At 50.9% G+C, this 20,267-nt stretch overlaps 2 protein-coding genes and 1 pseudogene across 2 annotated transcripts, besides 17 other annotated features; all 3 read left to right on the top strand.

The window, feature by feature from the left end:
• Nucleotides 1-2,873: a sequence feature (areas not merged during assembly with more than two copies in the genome that could not be assigned to a particular haplotype).
• Tc00.1047053507479.20 (trans-sialidase, putative) lies at nt 2,800-5,238 on the top strand (the record flags this gene model as incomplete). The annotated part of the gene is made up of 1 exon (XM_806975.1): nt 2,800-5,238. The coding sequence occupies one exon, from the start codon at nt 2,800-2,802 to the stop codon at nt 5,236-5,238; it is 2,439 nt and encodes an 812-aa protein (XP_812068.1).
• Nucleotides 2,874-3,841: a sequence feature (haploid, Esmeraldo-like haplotype).
• Nucleotides 3,842-4,561: a sequence feature (areas not merged during assembly with more than two copies in the genome that could not be assigned to a particular haplotype).
• Nucleotides 4,562-4,794: a sequence feature (haploid, Esmeraldo-like haplotype).
• Nucleotides 4,795-5,573: a sequence feature (heterozygous, Esmeraldo-like haplotype).
• Nucleotides 5,393-5,549: a sequence feature (T-rich).
• Nucleotides 5,574-5,605: a sequence feature (areas merged during assembly that could not be assigned to a particular haplotype. This can correspond to areas where the two haplotypes were merged or to regions with more than two copies in the genome that were merged during assembly.).
• Nucleotides 5,606-6,400: a sequence feature (areas merged during assembly that could not be assigned to a particular haplotype. This can correspond to areas where the two haplotypes were merged or to regions with more than two copies in the genome that were merged during assembly.).
• Nucleotides 6,256-6,306: a sequence feature (T-rich).
• Nucleotides 6,332-6,365: a microsatellite.
• Nucleotides 6,397-6,428: a sequence feature (AT_rich).
• Nucleotides 6,401-20,267: part of a sequence feature (areas not merged during assembly with more than two copies in the genome that could not be assigned to a particular haplotype) that runs on past the window's edge.
• Nucleotides 9,066-11,713, top strand: Tc00.1047053507479.29 (annotated as a pseudogene).
• Nucleotides 12,230-12,404: a mobile genetic element.
• Nucleotides 12,230-16,596: a mobile genetic element.
• Nucleotides 16,337-16,596: a mobile genetic element.
• Nucleotides 17,454-17,522: a sequence feature (T-rich).
• On the top strand, nt 17,983-19,008 carry Tc00.1047053507479.51 (beta galactofuranosyl glycosyltransferase, putative; the record flags this gene model as incomplete). Its single annotated transcript, XM_806977.1, has 1 exon — nt 17,983-19,008. One exon carries the CDS (start codon nt 17,983-17,985, stop codon nt 19,006-19,008), a length of 1,026 nt encoding a protein of 341 aa, XP_812070.1.
• Nucleotides 19,027-19,056: a microsatellite.

The raw sequence follows: 20,267 nt of genomic DNA on the forward strand, positions 1-20,267 counted from the left end.
GCTACGCGCACGCGGAACGCGTTTTTTGCGAATGTTTGGCGCGAAATGTGCTGAAGTGCGGATGGCGTTTAGTCCGAGAAATCTGCTGCCCAACAATATTTCCATTGCTTTTCGGAGGCATCAGCGGATCGAACCTCAATATCGCTTGCTTGGTTGATTAGGATTCTGTGTGTGTGACGTGCGAGCCACTGCTGCTGTTGCTCGTGATCATGTCTCCTTCTCGGCGGCTGAGCGGAGGGCGTTGGAGGTGCAAGCATCGCGGGTGATGGGCGATGTGCCTTTGACGAGGGATGCGCTTCTTTACCACGAATGGTTTTACTTCCAGAAACGATCTGCATCACGGAGCAGACAGTGTTGGAAGGTTTTGCAATGGTGTTTGAGGAAATCACGTATGGATTGCCTTGGTATGTTTGTGGGCTGTTCATCATGATGACACTTGTGAATTCACAAAGGAGGACCGCGCAAACTGGACTTGTCGGCCGCGACGATAACCCGGTGTGAGAAGGGATTACCGGAATATTGGGAGCGAATTGCTGCATGTTGTTTTTTCTGGGCCTGTTGGCTAGTTTCTCAGCGTCCTGTGCTGGATGGAGAAGACGGTTTCTGCACTTGCAGCTAATTCCTTAATTCCCATCCTGAAATGGATTGACGACTTTGTTTGGTGCCATGATAGGAACCATCGTTACGTTGGGCCCCTTTTGTATTTTATCATCCGCTGGGGCTGCTGAATGGAATAAAGCCATTTCTACACTGCCCTTGGTTTATTTATTGGTGTGTTATTGTGAGTGAATGTCGAGCGCAGTGTGCTTGGTGCCCTTTCTCCCTGCGGAGAAAGAATCAGTAGAACTTGTGCTCGACTGTTGCCTTCAATTCATTTTTTTTTTCTTTTGGAGTCCTTCAGTGCTCTGAAATTGCGACACAAATTTTCATTTCATGAGGTGTTTATTAGAGAGTGCAGGAGCCGCAGTGTATGCTGTTTCCTTGTGGATGGGTAGTTTTTCTGTGCGATTATCCGTCTACAATGCCAAAGGCATGCTTCACCAGATGATTGTCCTTATGTGGCTGTTTCTGTTCTTGCTTGCCGTGGCCGATTGAGTGATGAAAGTTTAACCAGTGCGGCGGGGTTTCATGAAGGATTCATGACGAGAATGGATTTGTCACAGAGGAATGTTTTGTTTGGACAAGTTCAATTCGTATATGGCCAATTGCGATGAAGATTAAAAAAAAAAAAAGGTCCATGCTGGAATGGACTTTTCATTACTGGCTTTATGACTGTATTGGTGGTGCGTGCTTCTGAGCTTGCTCTTAATACTCTGTTAAAGGATTATCGGGGGTGCGGGTATTCGTTTTGAACATCGGGGTGCATTTGTGAATGACGGTCTTTTATTGACGCGACACAAGGGCGCAGAGCAGGTGTCGGTGAAATATAAAAGGGTTTTCAGGACTTTGTTTGAGCATTTTATTTGTGTGGGTGACAAGAAGAGGAGACAGAAATACATAATCAAGGGGGCGGGGCTTCATCACGAAACAGACGGAACGGAAGGAATTTGTCAACGCATCGCGCTGCTTTTTTATTTTATCGTTTGTGGATTGGCTTTTTTTCTGTGGAAGAGGGTGCGTGCGAGCGGCAACTCTGCACCAGTGTGGATGTGATGGTGGTGAGTGAAACGGCATTTCTTTCCGGGATCACGGGTGAAAACGTGCTTTCGCGGAGCTGTGGGCATGGATGACTGGCGAGGAGAAACGGATGGAATGAGTTGGGGTGCACGCATTCTTAGGGAAAGACTGCGATGCGTTTTTTTGCGGGCGTTTATCCGTTGTTGTTTCCCTTTGATTAGGAGGGCGACAACGCTTTGCGACAACAAACTTCATTCATGCGAGGAATTATCTCCAATGGTGCTGTTGGGAACGCAATGCGGCAAGAAGAGAACAATCAAAAAGACCGTGAGTGTGGTGCGAGCACCCGAAGGGGAGACGACATGAACGGAGGTGGGCGGATTGAGGTAGCGGAAGAGTTGACGGAAGAGGATACGTAGAATAAAGGGAGATGAAATGAGGTTGGCGGTGCTGCTGTGCGATGTGCGAGGGAAGAGGAAAAACAAGTGCTTTCTGACATGCAGGTGGGTGTGCCACGGCCACCGATGAGTTCTCAGGGAGAGTGAAAGGAGGGAGGGAGACGGATGCTGTGCGCATCCGCTGCGGCATGTGGTGCCACAGGATGCGATTTCTATTGTGAAGGATTCAACGGCCGTCATGCGTGCAGCAGAGCGTCGTCTGCATCTTTGTGCCCACAGAGCTTGCTGGTGCTGCGAGGAGGTGCGGGCGACCTCTCATCATTGGGGCGCTGAGGCCTTTTTTCCTCTCTGCTCAGCGGGAGAAGCAACTCTTCCCGCACGTGATGTGCTGGTCTGCATCGATGCTCCCAACGGGTTGTCACGCCGCCGTGCCGTTGCAGTGCAACTCTCGTATCGCTCACTGCACATGTGGCTCCCTGTCGCTTGCCTTGTTTGCAGGACCGTGGCCTGCGGTCCCCCCATTGGGAGGCTGCCCACTTTTTCCCCTAATTTTTGTATGCTGTTGAGGGGTGCTGTAGAATAATGGCTGCGGGGATGGTGATGTTGTGGTTCGCTGTGAGTGGTTCAGGTGTGTACTGCTGTTGTGTTGTCTTTCTGCCGCTGTTGCCTGTTGCTCCCCACGATGAAGTAAGTTAATAACAAGCGCGAATTGCTACTGTGAAATTCGAGGGCTCTGAAAGGATCAAAAACAGCACACACACACCGCCCACACACACATATTTATATGCTCTCACGTGTTGCTGCTGTGAAGGCACCCCGCACACACAACCGTCGCCGCGTGACCGGATCCAGCGGAAGGAGGAGGGAAGGAAGAGAGAGTGAGCCGCAGAGGCCTAACATGTCCCGGCATGTGTTTGCTTCCGCTGTGCTGCTCCTCGTTATGATGATGTGCTGCGCCACCTGTGGAGCTACGTCTGCAAACGAGGAAGATGGCAAGAATGATTTAATAAATATTCAGAATTTGCAGAGGGTCGATCTATTTGTGCCACAGAAGACGCCGGTGCTGCCGAAGGATGGGATTGTTCCAGGTACGCCGAGGGATTCATTTGTTTCACCCTCTCTCGTCAGTGCTGGTGGAGTAATTGCTGCTTTCGCCGAAGGTCACATGAATGCCGAATATCAAGTTGGTCAAAGAATTAAGTTGTTTTCTTCTGATGTGGTTGCGGAGTACTTCGACTCTGTGTGGGATTGGCCCACTCTTGTTGAAAAGGTTAATGAAGGTACATGGAGGGCACACACCGTGCTTGGTAAAGCGGAGGTAAATGATCGTGTGGGTGTTGTGTTCCACCCCACAACAATCGCGAAGGGCAATAAGGTGTTTCTTCTTGTCGGAAGCTCTGACGTTTTCTATGAAAATGAGGAGTGGGGTCGTGTCGACTTGGAGCTGACACTTGTTGTGGGTGATGTCACGCCGTCCACGCGCGGCGAGCAGGGTGGACGGATTAAATGGGGTGACCCAAGACCGCTGTTCGATTCGGAATATTCATTGAAGCACAAAAGTAAATTGAATACCTTTTTTCCTTCTGGTGGCTCAGGTGTTCTGATGGAGGATGGCACTCTCGTGTTTTCTCTGGTGGCGATGAAGGAAAACCCAAATGAAGCTTTTTACACGATTGTCTATTCGAAGAATGGTGGCGAAAACTGGTCGCTCTCAGAGGGTATGTCTCCTCCCAAGTGCTATAACCCCCGCGTCACCGAATGGGAGGGAACACTTCTCATGATTGTTGACTGCGAGGATGGCCAGAGGGTGTACGAGTCGCGTGACATGGGGACAACGTGGACGGAGGCCATCGGGAAACTCTTGGGCGTGTGGGCCAAGCCACGATCAGTCTTTTGGGATCCGATCTTGCGTGTGGATGCCCTCATCACCGCGAATATTGGGGGAAGGAAGGTCATGCTGTACACTCAGAGAGGGCACGCCTCGGGGGAAAATAAGGCCAATCCGCTCTATCTTTGGGTCACGGATAACAACCGCTCGTTTTGTGTTGGACCTGTTGCCATGGAGGAGGCTGCTGTGAGGTGGGAGCTCGCCAGCACCCTGCTGTACTCGGATGGCAAGTTGCATCTTTTACAACGGAGGGGCAGTGGTGAACACAGTGCCATTTCACTCTCTCGCATGACGGAGGAACTGAAGGAAATTGGGTCCGTCCTCAGCACTTGGTCGCAAAAGGACGTTTTCTTTTCCAGCTTTTCTATACCCACGGCGGGTCTGGTGGCAGTTTTGTCCGATGCGGCCGGTGATGGGAGGTGGATCGACGAGTACCTTTGCCTGAATGCAACGGTGAGGAACGCAAAGAAGGTCAAGGATGGGGTTCAGTTGACGGAGCCTGACTCCAGGGTAATGTGGCGTGTGAACACTCGGGGTGATAATGTGCGTCATATATCCTTGAGCCACAACTTCACACTTGTGGCGTCGGTAACCATCGAAGAGGCTCCGAGTGAGAACACTCCTCTCCTGACCGCGGTTTTGGTTGACACTTGGCCCCCGTATATCATGAGACTGTCGTACACCGCGGATAACAAGTGGGAGACAATTTTCAAAGACGATAAAAAACCAACAACGGAAAGCAGGCCTTGGGAGCCGAAGAAAGAACACCAAGTGGCACTCATGCTGCAAGGCAACAAGGCCTCTGTGTACATTGATGGTAAGTCGCTGGGGGAGGAAGAAGCGCTGTCAACAGATGAGAGGCCACCTGATGTCCTGAGGTTTTGCTTTGGCACGTGCGACATTGATGATGGTGATGAGGAGGAGGAGGCCAGTCCGGAGAAGCCCATTACGAAGGAGATCGGCAAAGAACCTCGTTTGACGGTGACGAACGTCTTTCTGTACAACCGCCCACTGAATCCCACTGAGATGACCGCAATCAAGGAAAGGATCCCCGTTTTGGCAAGAGGCCCGGAATCGCAAGCGGGAGATGTTCCTCAAACCATCGCATCTGCTGGATCTGCGGTGCCTGGCCCACTGGAAGTACCAGCAGCACCGGCGGGGAGAACCGCCAATACCCAACATGCGCCAGCGGGAAGATTTACTTCTGCTGGGAATGAAGGGACGGCACGAGAAACGGGTGATGGTGGGGCAAATGGTGATGCTGGTTCCGCGTACGGGAGGGGACTGCTGCCGCTGCTGCTTCTGCTGGGACTGTGGGGATTTGCGACTGCATGAGGAGTGTGCGGCCTCAGTGTGGAACACTTGCGCCCCAACCCCACACCGACGCACATCCGGTAATGAATATATTTTACTAAGCAGAGAATAGTTTTTTTTTTCTTTTGATGTTTTCCATTTTTCCGTTGCTGCTTTAGGAGAACCACCATGAGCGTTTTTTTTTTCGGCTTTTAATTTTTTTTCTTTTCTGTTTGGAGTATAATTTTTTATGTTTTTTTATGTTTGTTTTTAATTATTTTTGTTTGCTTTTCAAAAAAATTTTTATGTTTTTTTTTTTTTTTTGCTCCACTCTTTCCTTCTTTTTTGCTTTTGGGGGCAACCACTATGGACGTCTTTTCTTTTCTACTCTTCCCTTTTTTTATTGTTTTTTGCTGCACTCTTCCTGTGAGGGGTGCCGTGTGTTTCCCGCCCAACTGCTCCACTCACACACCCACCGACACGCTCATGACGACGGCCCTGTGCGCCTCGCCTGCTGCACGCATGAGGAGGGGCCGCGACGAACGGCGCGCTGAGGGAGCCGTGACGTGTGGGCGTGCGACGAGGGCCTGTGGGGCGGAGCACACATTTCTTTCCCTCTTGTTTTGTTTTTATGCGGCCAGGGCGGGCAGACACTCGCAGCGCCACACACACAGCCACACCCTGCCGCCGTGTTTTTAGGGATTTTTTTTTGCTTTTCGTGTTCATTTCACGCGCTGGCAGTCCCGTCAGCATTTCTCTCCCTCCTGATGATTTTTTTTCTTTTTGTGCGCTCACTCTCCCGATGGAGAGACGCGACTCCCGTCATGTCTGCGTGCTTCTCTCAGTCCCCACACACACGAGTGGCTGAGCCCTGCGGGCCGCACTCACGCGCTAATGAGAGGGCTGAGGGGAGCAGCAACGTGCAGATGACCCCATGAAATATAAACGATGTGCGGACACATGGAGGGTTGGACGGGTGAAAGACACGTAATTATCTTTTCAATTTTATTTCCGGACAAAATATATACAGACAATTTCTGGAGCAACATGGTAGTTAGGTTCTTTTTTTGTGTGGCTTTTCATTTTCTTTCTTTTTTTTTTTTATTATTTGTGTGTAGCCGTAATAGAGGACGACTTTTTTTCATTTTCTTTTTTTTTTTCTTTTTCTTCTCAAAGTGTGAGGGGTGGAAGGTGAAGATGAATTTTTTTAAATTTTAATAAATTTTTTTTATGAATTGCCGCTGCGTTGTCTGCAGTGCAATGTCATGAGCTTGAGCAGCATTTTTCTCTTTATTTCTGCCATGCGCTTCTGCTGTACATTTTTGTTTGTGCGTCCCTCCACATGCTCCGCTCCTGTTTTTACTTCTTTGCCTCGTGTTTCTGCAAGCACACACAACCACATGCACATTGCAGTCGATTTGGATGCTTTTTTTGTGGCGTGTGCTGGCGGTTGCGGGTGGCTGCTGCTTCCTCCGTGGTCATGAAGGGAAGGAGGAGAGAGGGAGCGCGCACCGCGAGTCATTCTTTCCTGCGGGTGTGATGCGCACAGTGGGCTGCGACTGCTGTGGAGGGCCGCATCCTTTTGGTGTGCGCTTCTCCGCCGTTGTGCCGTGCGTTTGCGCATGCCATTTATTGTGCGCGTGCGTGCTGGAGATGTTTTTCCGGGGCGTTGGGCGGCCACCATCTGTCTATGGCGGTTTGTGTGAGTGAGCACGTGCGGATGAGGGTCAGGGCGTATGGAGTGAAGGAATGGCTTGAGGAAAGGGGAATTTGATTTGGAGGGTATTTGGACCAGATTCATTTTGCTGCGGTGGACACATGCACGACGGATGTGTTTCCGCATAATTGGGGGAGGATGCGACAGGATTTTCCGAAGTGGCCCGTCAATGCAATTCGGGTTTCATGGCACTGGGGCACAGTGGTCTTCCTGCAATGGCTGGTGACGGCCCCTAGTGGACCGGTGTATTTATGCTGCTGCTGCTGCTCGAGGAGGCGTAGAAGTGCGATTTGAGGTGAGCGACGGAAGGGTCACACATCCCGCAGTGACGGTTGTCGTTGGCCCAGCGGGTGCCTCTGAAGGTTTTGTTGGGTGCAACGTCCTTATGCTCGTCTCCGGATGGCGGCATCCCTGATGCAGCCAACGAACGGGGCTGGGAGCGACGGTGAGACGCAAGCACGTGTGGATGTTCGGAGCGGCCGGCGCACCGCACGCTGAGAGCATGGCACGGCGAGGACCGGACCTAGAAAAGGGACACCGCGTGGGACGTCAATCTTCACTGCAGCGACCGCCACCGAATTCGGATTTGCTCGCACCTTCTGCGGTCCCTCTTCCTCCCATCACTTCTGTGCCGAGGACTGTGCCGCGGGATCCAGCAGCGCGATGTTTGGCCGCAGGAACATGGCCCGAACAAATGATTTGTGGGAGGAGATGTGCACTGCGGCGGAAAAGAAAAAAAAATAGTTGCGAGACGACCACCACGACAAGACCGGAGTGAAGTTGTGTTTTGTCCACTTGCGCGAGGGCGGCCTGCCACCTGGTCGGTTAGGAGGATTATTTTATTTTGCGTCGTTGCGCTCTCTTTATATTCCGCTGCGTTTTTCTTGCGGACCTGCGAAGGGAGATTTGCAAGAAATTCCTGCGAGGCGTTCGTGCCGTCGTCGGAAAAGCGGATCCCCCCTTGAAAAACGCTGCTTTTTAAATTTGTTTTGGGCGGGAGTTCCTGTCGATTCAACGCGGCTTTGTTTTGCGGATTTGATGCGTGTGTTTCCGAGCGGTTCGATCAGTGCTCCCAGCCCACTCGGATGTGGTGTGCGCGTCGACGTGAGGGTGCCTGTCAGCCGTTTTATTGCCTCCCCCGCTGTGGCTGCCGCCGCTGCCTTCCTCCCTTCCTGAGGTCCTGCGGCTTCTTGACAAGATGTTTTGGAGAAGGCGTTGCCGCTCTTATCGTCCATGGTATTTTGATTCTGGTGTCGCGGTCAGGAGGCATTGAACGAGAGGGTTTTTGCTCTTTTGTTTTATTTGTCCTCTCTGCCTGACGGCCAGTTCTACACAAATGTGCTCCTCGGCGCCCCAGTTGGTGCTGGCGGGTTTGCTCACAGTTGTCACTGACAATCGCATGCGCCATCTTTTCTCTGCTCCTTTTCAGTGTCGCATTTTTTATTGATTGACGGACGCCATTCTGTCCGGCGTGCCACTTTGATTGGATTGTGTGGGACTGCTCGCCAACGCCATCGGAGAAAGCAAGCTGACGTTTTCACGTATTTAATTCCATCTTGCGCGCACGTATTTTTCACATGTTCTGTTGGGCACTCAAACAGCGAGGAGTCCGGAACTATGCGTGCGTGGAATTCTTCCTGCCATGTGAACTGCGGGCAACACCGAGGGGCTGCCACTTTGACTCCGCAGAGTTGTTGTGTCTCTTCGCAGGGTTGGTAGGGAAATTCCATGCCTTCTGCTACTGCTGGTGTGCCCTCAAATGTTGTCACTCCATGCGAATAATTTGCTTCATTGAGTGAGGGGGATGATTGGGGTTTGTGTGCACTCTGATTCTGTTTGCTACTTTGTGTGGGCACGCAACACTTGAGTGGTGGTAAAATGGAGCGGGGCGATGCATGGCTGCTTCTCGCCCATCGTTCACTGCACGGTGGTGTGGTGCACATTGTGGTGCTGACTCTGCGATGTGACTGCGGTCTCCTGTGCTGCAATGGTGGTGGGTGGAGGAGAGTGTTGGCCCGCGGCGGGACGGTGGGATCGTACCTCCTTTTCTCTTTGTTCCTTCCCTTTTGTGAAGCTGTGCAGTTGTTTTCATTGCCGGTGATGGGGCAAACGGACCGACAACGTGAATAAAATAAAATAGAAAAGGGCGATAATGTGGCGGTGTTGTGGCCGATTGCACGTTGCGTTGCTGCGGGGGCGGTGTGCCTTGACTGTTTCACCGACAGGCGTTGCAGTGTGGCTGCATGGCGCACCGACCACCGAGCCGTGCGAGTGCCACGCCCAACGCCATTGGGACTGCGGGACGAAACAGCCGCGAGTGTCCTTTGGAGCCAGCGGCACCTGTGTTGGCTCCGACACTACAGCTCGACATTTGGTGGGGAGTAAAGAGTGACCGCAGTGGAATCTTGACAGTCTGGTGGAAGATCTAGTGCTAGACGGAGACACTCTCAGCACCAGCTTGAAGCTTAATATTTTTTTTTGGAATTGTATTGGCTCCATGGCGACCGTTGATGAAGGACTGCAATGCGACGAGGGAGACGTTTATTCGGAGACTCGATGCTTACGTAAAAGGCCAGCAGCCTCTTGAAGGAATTCTTAATTTGACGGAATACCAGGTGTACAAACTTCTTCACGAGGGTGTGTTCTCTCTTCTTCAATGGAGGGACTATGAGAGGAAGGATACGATCAATTTCCGGGCAATGCAAAAACTTGATTCGGCTCTTGAAATGCCAGACGGATACTCGGAGCAGCGAAAAAAAATCCACCCTTTTAACTAAGATTGAAGATGTACTGTTTGAAAGAAAAGTTCGTGTCATGGACAGAAAGCTGAATGAGCTTCTTAATAGGAGATTTGATGGCAGAGGCTTTGTGGACGCCAATCGGAATGTCTTGCGGGAGGGGTTTTTAAGGATCCCGAGAAGTATATTTGCGATGCAGGAGTATTGGGCGAAATGCAGGCATCCGATCGTTATGCGATGATGGAGAGGACTGTAAGGGATGAAATGGACATGGAAGAGGATGTAAACAAGCTTTAAGAGCATTGCATGGACAATTTACTGAGGTGGTTAGTGGCTGCTGCGGAGGTAACGGCAAGTGTTTATAAAACCAATAAAAGGTTTTTGGATGCAGCCGCCGAGGAAGCGAGGAACCCAATGACGACGAGTGCACCGATATACCTGGAGGGACACTGCGAGTCTGTGCACAATGCGAGGTGGCATCATGTCGTGGGGGTTCCTGACGGTGAGGGGACGGGAATGGATGTGAGGGAAGGGTGAACCACCGCATTCATGGACGTACAAGGCAGTTGGCAACACTCTCGAAAAGAATGACGGTGTGCAGCAATCCGGTGCAGCACGCCTCAGGCTGATGGTGCTCACCTCGGACAAGGGATGACCGTAGTCGTGGAATACGATACAGGATTTTCCTAAGGACGTTTTTGTGAACTGTGAGGTGGAGCGAGTGTGGCAGATCGTCAAGGGCGATCTGACCGAATTGTTCAGCAGTCTTCCTGAGGAGCACTTTACGCCAATTCCGCACGCCTTGATCGGGACGCCCGGGATTGGGAATTCGATGGCTGCCAGCTCGTACCTCCTCTACCAGCTGCTGCGCTACGATGCGGAGAAACTCCAAATGGTTGTGAGCTTTGTTGGTGGAGTTAAGGCGTAAGTGTCTGAAAAGACCATCAAGACGGTGAAAAAACACATCGATGAGAACATATGATCAAACTTGTGAAGGACCTGTCTTGGCGCGGGAGGAAGGGGTATATTATCTACGAATTGGGAGGCAGGTTTGATATTCTGCCTCCTTGTTTGCCTCCCGGAGAATGGGTCATGATTGTGGTGGCCACACTAGAGATAACAAGTTACATACACTGGGCGAGTGAAAAGAGAGCCGTACGAATCATAATGAATTGCCCTGATGAGAGCGACGTGAAGGCAATGTGCGTTTGGATGAAGCGCAATCAACCCGTGCAGCAGCAAGCGGAACACTGGCGAGAGTTGAGGGGTCGCATGGATAAAGTGGGACCGATTTTTCGCTACATCTTTGATGAAGGGAATTGTAACGCACGGATCGACGGTTGCCACAGCTTTGTGGATAGGACGCCCTTTTGGGGAATCGAGAGTTACTTTGGTTTTGGAACTTCCAAACTGTGAGAGGGTAATAAGGTGCTTGAATATCTTGCGAGGATTGTCCGAGTACGAGGAGAGCGCAATGGCGAGTCGCCTTTCAACGCACCGATGACTGCCCACCTCGCAAGTAAAACATTGTGCAAGTTGGAAACGTTAATGACGCAGGCTGAGTTTAACTTATTTGCATCGAGGATTGGTGATCATTTCATGCACGCAATTTTTTGGGAGGTGTGTCATGTTTGCATTTTTGAATGTGGCCTTCATGGCTGCAATAAGACGTAAACTGAAGGAGCTGAGGCCACCATCACGACGTCAGTAACGCCTCTGTGCGCCGGAGGTGTACTCGCAGGAGGGCCCCACCAGCCAATATTTTTTGCCGTCGGCGGAACACATTGACAAGAAGACTTGTATAAACCACCGGCTGCTGTACATACCGGAGGTCGAGAAATTTCCGCTGGTGGACGGCTTTTTCTTCATGGACTCAAATCCCATGACGCTGGTTGGGCTGCGGATGACTACGGCGGGTGGGCATCACACCACCGCCAGCACCGTGAGGCAGTTCACGGAGTGCCTGGCGGCGTATTTTAATGGTTGGGAGGAATTATCCCGAGACATGTCGTGGGAGATAATTTATGTGCAGCGCGCAGACAGCACGCCGATGAATGACTGACTGGCGGAGATGTGATGTCGACAATTCCAATAATGTGAGCAAGAAGGAAAACCAAAAAATTGCGTGGTTCCGGAAGGAGAAGGCGCGCCAGTACCAAGTGTCAATATAATCCTAAGACTTTAGAGGATAAGACGCTCACCGCAGTGTGGAAGAACCACCGAAATATGAAAACAAATTAGGGAGGGAAAGGGGCAGTTTTGATTATTGGTAAAAAGTATTTGTTGACTTGTTTATTTTTGGATACGTGTGTGTGTGTGAATACGGTGCAGGTGCACCTGCCCCAGGCGGCAGCATAGCATAAAAATGCCAAAAATCTCCAACGCTATGGAGCATAACAATGACAGAAGAAAATTAGGGAGGGAGTGGGGATGTTTGGTTTCTGGTGTAAAACATTGGGTGATTTCTATATAGTATGTTGATTGTGTGTGTGTATACGAGGCATAATTGGAGAATTGCCCCGGTATGAGAAAACCATTGTGGCTGGTGGTGTTACGGTGTTACTACATTTCTTTTTTTAGGAGCTTCTGAAGAGAATGATCGCGGGAGACCTGGAGAACTTAATTGATGTATATGTATCCTGATAAAACTAATGCTCTTCTTTATGAGACTTTTCCTATCGTATGAATTTTGGGAAGGCCATGACCTTAAGGGAGCAGGGAACCGATGGCGGCCGGATACTTTTTTATTTTTAAGCTTACAGATACAGCCAGTTTGGTTTAGGGAAACGGCATTGGTTCCTTACACGGCCTCTGAGTGGTGTGATATTGGCGCCCGTCTCTGGGACATGGTGTGCCAACGTGGCGAAACCCAGGTGCAGATAACGTTCATTAATGGAACCGAGATGTCGGATGAGACGTTAACTGTGGCTCCCTCATCGACAGGCTTATGCCTGATTTTGGGAAACATCACCAAGCCCTGGGAGGATTCGAGCCTCATAGGACATATTGCGAATCTCCGGACGTTTCAATTACCAAATTTTGAGAATCAATTGATCTTGCCCATCGTGGGCGCAGCCCGGGAGTTGGGGCGCGTGGCAAGGACTGATCATTGCTGAAGGGGAGCGCTTGAGCACGAAATACGCCCACGCCGCCGTGGACGTGAAGAATCGATGCGTTCAGCCTCATTCGCAGGTGGAAGAGGCGCGTAACAACCTATCGGTGCGCGAAGCTAACATTGCGGTTGCCGGCGGCCTTTTTGCAGAACGAGAATGCGCGCTTGCCGGACGCGAACAGCAGTTGGAGGCGACCCGCACCCAACTACAGGATCGAGAGGCACGCATTAGTGCTAAAGAGGCGCAGCAAGCCGCGTGGGAGGCGGAGACGGTGGGCCGGGAAGAAGTTTCCACCTCTCGGAGAGGTCCGACAGGTGGACCTGTCGCGTCAAAATAAGGCCGAAGATGGCGATGTTAAACAACTGCTTCGAAAGCATCGCTTGATGGCTGTGGGCGCGTCGTCACGCACGGCCCAACGAACTCCGGCACGAGAGAGACGGCAGGTTATTCCCCAGACGTCTCAGGGCAATTTTGGGTGACCACATTTCTATCCCTCGATGCCTTTGCCCTCCCGCACTTCTCTTTGGACGATCATTCCTCTGCAGAAGAAGAGAGACGAAATTTTCGCGCCTTTGACGCCACCACTTGGGCCCCGCGTATATGGGATGAGGGCGTTTCCGGAGTCTTTTTAGACCTCCGGGGCACATACAATTATTGGAAACGGGCGGACGACCAGGCTCAACTTTCCCTCGACAGTTTGGTTACGTGGATGTGTGCTGTAAGCGGAGCGGGATCCCACCGATCGCTTCATGAATTTGGGAAGGATCCTACTGCAGGCCTTCCGGATGCAGCTCATGATGGCATCCGACCCCGGCATCCCGGTCTTCAACATTCTCGCCCGTCTTTGCACCGCCGTTCATGAGGCTGACACCTTTGCGAGGGCAACCCAGCCTCGGACGTAAATATCGTTGCGATGCCAGTTATGTCATGTTACGTGTCCATAAACATCTAAAAGCAACGTCTGAAACGCAACTGGAGGAAGTTACTCGCAGCGCGGACGGCCGTCAAGAAACGGCGAGGGGCTGCTTGCTGCTTCTTATGAAAGCGGACGACGGCAGCCCCACCCATTCCACCACCTCCCGCTATTCCGCACGGACGTCGCACCACACCGCCGATGCTCCACCCGATATTTTGAATTGCTCAACGCAATCGTCGAGAAGGGCAATGGAGCTTATCCGCCAACGACGCTCGACTGTGGTACGACGACCCCCCGACATCCCCGCTTTGGGCCAATATGAGAGCAAACGAGGTGGCTCGAGAGATGTGTGCGCCGTCAGCGTGGAAGCAGAGAATGACTCTAGTGGGGCAATTTGCAACCTTTTGCCGCAGGCACGAACAGCCGATGAACGAGGAGAGCTGTGCGGCCTTTTTGATGGGAATTGACGTGGCGCCATCGACCCGACCGCGGCACACCAGGATGCTGCGGTCCATGTTGCAAATGGATCGAACCCCGCTGGAAATGGTGATTATGGGGTTACAAAAAATTGCGGCGCGATGGGGGACAAAGCAGTTGCGCTCATCGACAACGGAGGGGATGGATCAAGTTATCTGCAGCCGGACCGATTGGAAGGAGCGTGTTGTTTTTCTAATTGCGTGGATGAAGGCGAATCGTTGGTCCGAGATTGCGGCCTTAACCCCCCAAAAATTTTTATAATGGAGGCGGACGGGACCTTAATTTTGGATTGGTCCGTGGCGCCGAAGACGGCGAAAGCGGATTCCCACTGCGCCTCGCGGTTCGTGAGGATACGAGGGCAGGACGCCTTCGACACTATAAAGCTATGCAGGACACTTCAAGAAAACAAAAAGCTTACGAATCTTGCGGCTGCCCAAGTCGAACGAGTTCTGGTTCCTTGGAATGCCACGGCGCATTCCAGAAAGCGGGGTGCATCGAGGCACGCTGCTCAAATCGTGGAGACATACAATTTGGACCCGCACGTGATCTCGCAGTTGGCGAAGCACGTCGACCCGTTCGACCTTCCCCAGAATACTGTTCGATATTTGTGGAATTACACCGCAATGCTGACCCAGGTGTCGTCGCTGGTCGCATTGATGTTAAGGAAGAAACTGCGGAAGGGCAGTAACCCTGGCTGAGAGAAGAGGAGCGCTTTTTCTTTGGTTTTCATTCTCACTCCGCTACAATTACGAGACTCATGCAAGTTTGGGGCCTTGTCGGGCGGTCCCCTTTCCCTCCGTTCTTTTTTACATTAGGCAAAAGCTTACGGAGGACTTGGGTTGGTGACGCGCGATTATTGAAGGAAGCGGGAATAATCGAGGACGCTTTGTCTGCAACAACAATCGGATGGATAACGGCTTTTTGGTTGTGGATGGGAAAACCACCGGCTTGCAACGACGATGGATTGCGTAGCCACGCGACAGGAACAGAGACGTCCCTTATGAGGCTAATGTTCCTCTTTTACACATTTCCCATTATTTGCCGCCTGTGATGGCTGAGGCCGCTTTCTGCCTGGATGTGAAGGCGTCTTTTTTCAGGTCTTTTTACCGCGGGAGACTCGGCATCTCTTTCGATGCCGCATGGAGGACGGCACGCTGGTGGAGCTGACACGGCTCCCAATGGGATACAAGGCCAGCCCAGAAATTCTCCGGATTATTATTACTTCAGCAATTGAGGTGGTGACGAAGGTGGTTCTCTTCCTCTGGGCTGCACCTCCATTGGTGCGCGACGACGTTTGGATCGGTAATGTACGCATTGCAGGGTCTAAAAGCGATGTGACATTGTGGGAAGCCCAAGTGCTTCGTAATGCGGACGGCTGTCACGCATCTATGGGGGAGGACCGCGAATCGGGCGCTACGCAGTACACCTTCCTGGGGGTGCAGTTTGATCACACTCCAGACGGTATCCCTGAGTGACAAGTTTGTCCGGTCTGCATGCGCCATGCCGGCGCTCAGTTCTTCAAACATCTCGGAAATGGAGGTTGTGGCGTCACGCTTTTTGTACGCGGCTGCCATTTTGGGCACACGTTTATGTGACTACTACCTTTTTATCAAGGCAGTGCGACGACGATTATCCGCAGTTAACCAAGGGATTGTGCAGGAGACATCCCCGGCGAACCATCCGCCGGCAGCGGTTGGTTTGGGCGAGGGATTGCAACACATCATCAAGAACAATCGTAAGCGAATCATCAAACCCACTGAAAAGGCATCTACCACCGTCATCACGGACGCATCGCTCCGTGGATGAGGAGCCGTTTTCATTCCAGACTCCGGCGACGTTAAAATTGCCGGAGGAATAGTGGAAGAGGAAGCGTTTTCTTATCATGCAAGCTGAGGCGCGCGGTACGCTTAGCCTTATCGGCCTTTTTCCGCCATCTTGCCATCCACCGTGGACGTTTGGGTGGACAATACTTCGCTGCAAGGAGCGGCGAATAAAGGCAGATCAAAACCACACGCCATGACGTGGGAGCCAAAACGGATATATGAGTTTTTGGATTCTCGCGGAGTGCAGGCATCCTCTACATACGTACGGTCTGCGGAAAACCGCGCAGACGGCATATCACGCGGCCTTTTTTTTTGCACTTCAGGACGTGGCGAAGGGGTGGAACTTGTGAATGGCAGCGGCGGGGTCTTGTGGCTGCAGGACCCAAAGTGTGCCAATTCGTAGGTAATAAATAAATAAATATTCCATCGGAATGGAGTGAGCAGGGCCACAATTGAGGCTAACGTATGGTATAATATATATATACACTTACTAGGTGTTAAACTTTGGGAATGTGGTGAATCCATTCTTATTCCATTTATTCCTTTCTTATTTCTATCTGGTTTGGTTTCTATTATTGAAAAACTCATGATCCGGCCAGCTGCCCAGAAGATTTTTTTAATTTATTTGTTGATCTATCTACCTCTCTGTATGTACTTATATATTTCCTGTGAAAGGATTCTTTTCTATAGAAATGCCCTTGCGAGCGCTTGCCAATTTTTTTTTGCATTGATTACTTCTTTACATTTTTTTTTAATTATTGTTTTTCATGTCTAACTCTGCAGCTGGGTTTTATTACAGGAAAAGAAAAAGGCTCAAACGGATGGAGACCCCTATGGTGGTGCTGCTTTTTGTTGTTTGCGCCCAATAGGCAAATAAAGAAAGAAAATTTGGCTATTACGGCAAGGTGCTGATTGAGGTACTGTTTCTTGCGGTGGTGATGGGGGAGGTGATTGGGGAAATACTGGGCAAAAAATGTGACTTGAAATCCTGAATTGCGTTTTCAGAATGTCTGGATGGTTGTCTACCTGAGCTATAACTGTTTCCTATATTGAAGAATGGTTATTTTTTATTTTTGTGCCTGCGACGTCTTTATGCTGAACTGAAGTTTCTTTTCTTATTTGCGGGTGTCGATAGGACAGTTTAAAATATGTTTGTTGTTTTTGGGCATGTAGGATGTCTGGTGACTGTGCTTTTTTTGGGGGGGAGTTTACATGAGGGGAATGGGGATTGAGCAGCGTGGGATATATGTGGTGAGTGCCGCAGGCTTGTTGGTCCGCGATTTGGGTGCCCTCCAAAATTCATGATATTTTGGGCTCCTCAACGAACTCTTTTATTCTTTGTGGAATCATGTGGTATTACAAATGACACCCTGGACTGTTGTGTTTCGCCATCCTTTTTTTTTTTTTTTTTTACGGGATGTATGAGGGCTTTGCATGCTGCGGCGAGAACTGCATTTGTTACTGTGCCATTGGTCTCTCTTTTTTTTCTTTTTTTCTTTTTATTCTTAGCCATTTTTTACTTTTGTTGCTTATTTTATTTCTGGTCATTTTGAGACTCCTGCGTGCTCCGTGCCTCCACTTCACTCACCAAATGGAGGTGCGTGGCCATTGCTTGGGAAGGAGTCTTTTTTTTGTTCAAATTCACACAGAACCATCATTGAGCACATTTTTCTTTTTTACTTCTTTTTCTTTCTTTCAGGAGATGCTCCCTTGGCTTTGCCTCCAACGGGATATGCGCGGAGTTACACGCGCATTTTAAAAACCGAAGCCAAAAGCCTTTTTTGGAAAGGATGCTTTATCTTTCTTCTAACATTAAATTTGTTGTCCATGTTGATGCTTTTTTTTTGGGGTGGAGTTCATATTTCCTGACGATCCCGCGCATGGTTTTGGTGTTGGCCCGACCAGGGCGGAATATATCCGCTGCGTCGGGGAAAGGCTTCTGGTGGACCCAACGACACGGCGGCTGGGGGGAAATAATAACGGGACGGACGTTATCCCGTTGATGGTGGTCCCGCTGATGCTCGATCCGATGGACTTTCGGAGGATGATGTGCAAAATCAGTGTGCCAATCCGGCTGTTGGTTTTGGTGCAGAACGGGCGGGAGGCGATGCTGTCGTTGTGCCTGCAGGAACTCGAGAGGGTCTATGGGTGGTCCGGACGCCTGGTTGTGAGTCGTCACCCGGAAAACATCGGGTACAGCGCTGCGGTGAACATTGGGCTCCGAATTGCACTCTCGCTGCCGCGCGAGGAAGTGCCTTTTGTTTTTGTAACAAACAGCGACGTAAAGTTTTCACCCGATCTTCTTCCCAACCTTCTACGCGATGTGCATGAAATGACGAGGCATGATGCCGCTCGCATGGATGAGTTGGCGGCGGAGATGGCGAATGAGCCGAGCGAGTACAGTCCTGTTTTGCGACGGGGCTTGAGGGTGCTGTGCTCCACGGTGAACGATAACCGATTGCCGACGTCTGCGCTGCCGCCTGACCGCATGCATTATGCCTCTGTGAAGGAGCGTGAAAAGGCGTTTTCGAAGCATTACGGGCACTTCTGCGCGTATTACAAAGGCAGTTGTTTTACATCTGTTATGTTGACACGCTTGGCGATCAGTATGGTGGGACATTTTGACGAGAACTTCTACCCAGCTTACGTGGAGGATGTCGACTACAGCTTACGCCTCCGTTTGCTTGGATTTCAGGATCGAAATGCCTTATACGGCAAATTTGTGCATCGCGGCAGCTCGAGTATTCGTTTCTCTAATAAAATGGAGCTACCGGACGCTCTCTGGTACCGTCGTGTCAAGTCTTTGAGTGCGAACAAACCATATGTCGTGATGAAATGGAACCGTCCACGGGCGTGCAGTGGCGGGTACAAGGGGCCATATGACGGCATGGTCCCTGCAGACGTTTGGGTGAAGGATGAGTCGCGCATACAACGCATTTGGGTCCACGGGCATGATGAGATCCGAAGAGTTCCAAGTATTGACTACGACAGGACACTTTTGTACCCTTTCACGACGAAGGGAAGATGATTCGGCGACAAACACAAGTTTTATTTTTTTATTATTTTATTTTATTTTTTACTTTAATTATTAAAAGTTTTTTTTTCTTATATTTACACAAATGATATTTAAGCGAGTACGCCATGGGTTTTAAAGAGCGCAAGCATATATTTGGCATGACAGGGGGAGGGTGCAGCGTCCAAACTTGGCAGTGTTGTCGAAGGTAGGAGAGGGCGGCAGCAAGCAGTAAAAGTGAAGATGATGAATGAGGGAGGAATGGAAGGGGAGGGAAGCAGAAAACAAGCCAAAAATATTGTGAGCACAACGCTGTTTCTCACCGTGGGCGATCGACGCCGCAATTGGCTACTAAGTTACTCACTGAGGGTGACACCCGTTTCCGCTGAATATGCTGCGTGCATATCTGTCGGGCTCTTTGTTTTTTCTGTTGGTTTGTTTGTCTCCCGCACATTTATTTCTCCGTGCCGCCTGAATCACTCGTTTATTATTCCCCTCTCTGTTTTTGTGCGTGCACCGAGAGAAGGGCTCGGGGACATGAAGTGCGCTCCCCTTCTGTGACATGCCACCAAAAACAGGAGGAGGAAAAAAATAAAAGTGAAGCGGGGAGGGGAACCATCGCCACGCGTCCTTTCTCCGACAAGACTGCTCGCCACGCCACTGAGGCGCGCCGTGTGCTTCGCGAGGCCCACTGGACTCGATTGGGGAGCCGTGAATGATGGTGCGTGTGAGTGTGGCGGATGCGTCTCCCAGGCGTCCCTAGAGGACCCTCTGGCCATTGGGACTGCGTGGAATGCGGGATTCTGCGGGGATATTTGCCCGTTTTGTTTTTATTCTTTCATCCGCCCATCCCAAACCTCAACACGGCGGCTGAGCCAACGACTGCGACGGGATCCGTTGCGTATTTCTGAATCTTTTTTGCGTTGCAGCGGCAGGCCTGGTGTGTCCTGCTCGGCAGACACGGTGGACGGGAGCGGGCTGCCTTATCGGGAAAACGATGGTCACGGCGGAGCGTGTTGCGTAAGTCGCAATTTGGCGCGTTTGTGGCGATCCTTGCAGATGATGTGACGGCGCCTCTTTTACTTGCGGGGAGAGGCGATGCTCCACGGTGATGCGCACGTTGCGTGTGGAGGCTTCTCTTGCTGTTGGTTTGTGAATGTTTTTTTCTTTCGCTTTTGCTGAAACACCACAGAGGGCGGTGTCTGCGGACAGCAGAGCATTGCGAGGAGGGGCATCGCACGATTTTTGGCGCGATGAGGCGGCTTTTGTGAATC

This window comes from Trypanosoma cruzi, genomic scaffold (genome assembly GCF_000209065.1).
Source record: "Trypanosoma cruzi strain CL Brener 1047053515907 genomic scaffold, whole genome shotgun sequence".
Taxonomy (NCBI): domain Eukaryota; phylum Euglenozoa; class Kinetoplastea; order Trypanosomatida; family Trypanosomatidae; genus Trypanosoma; species Trypanosoma cruzi.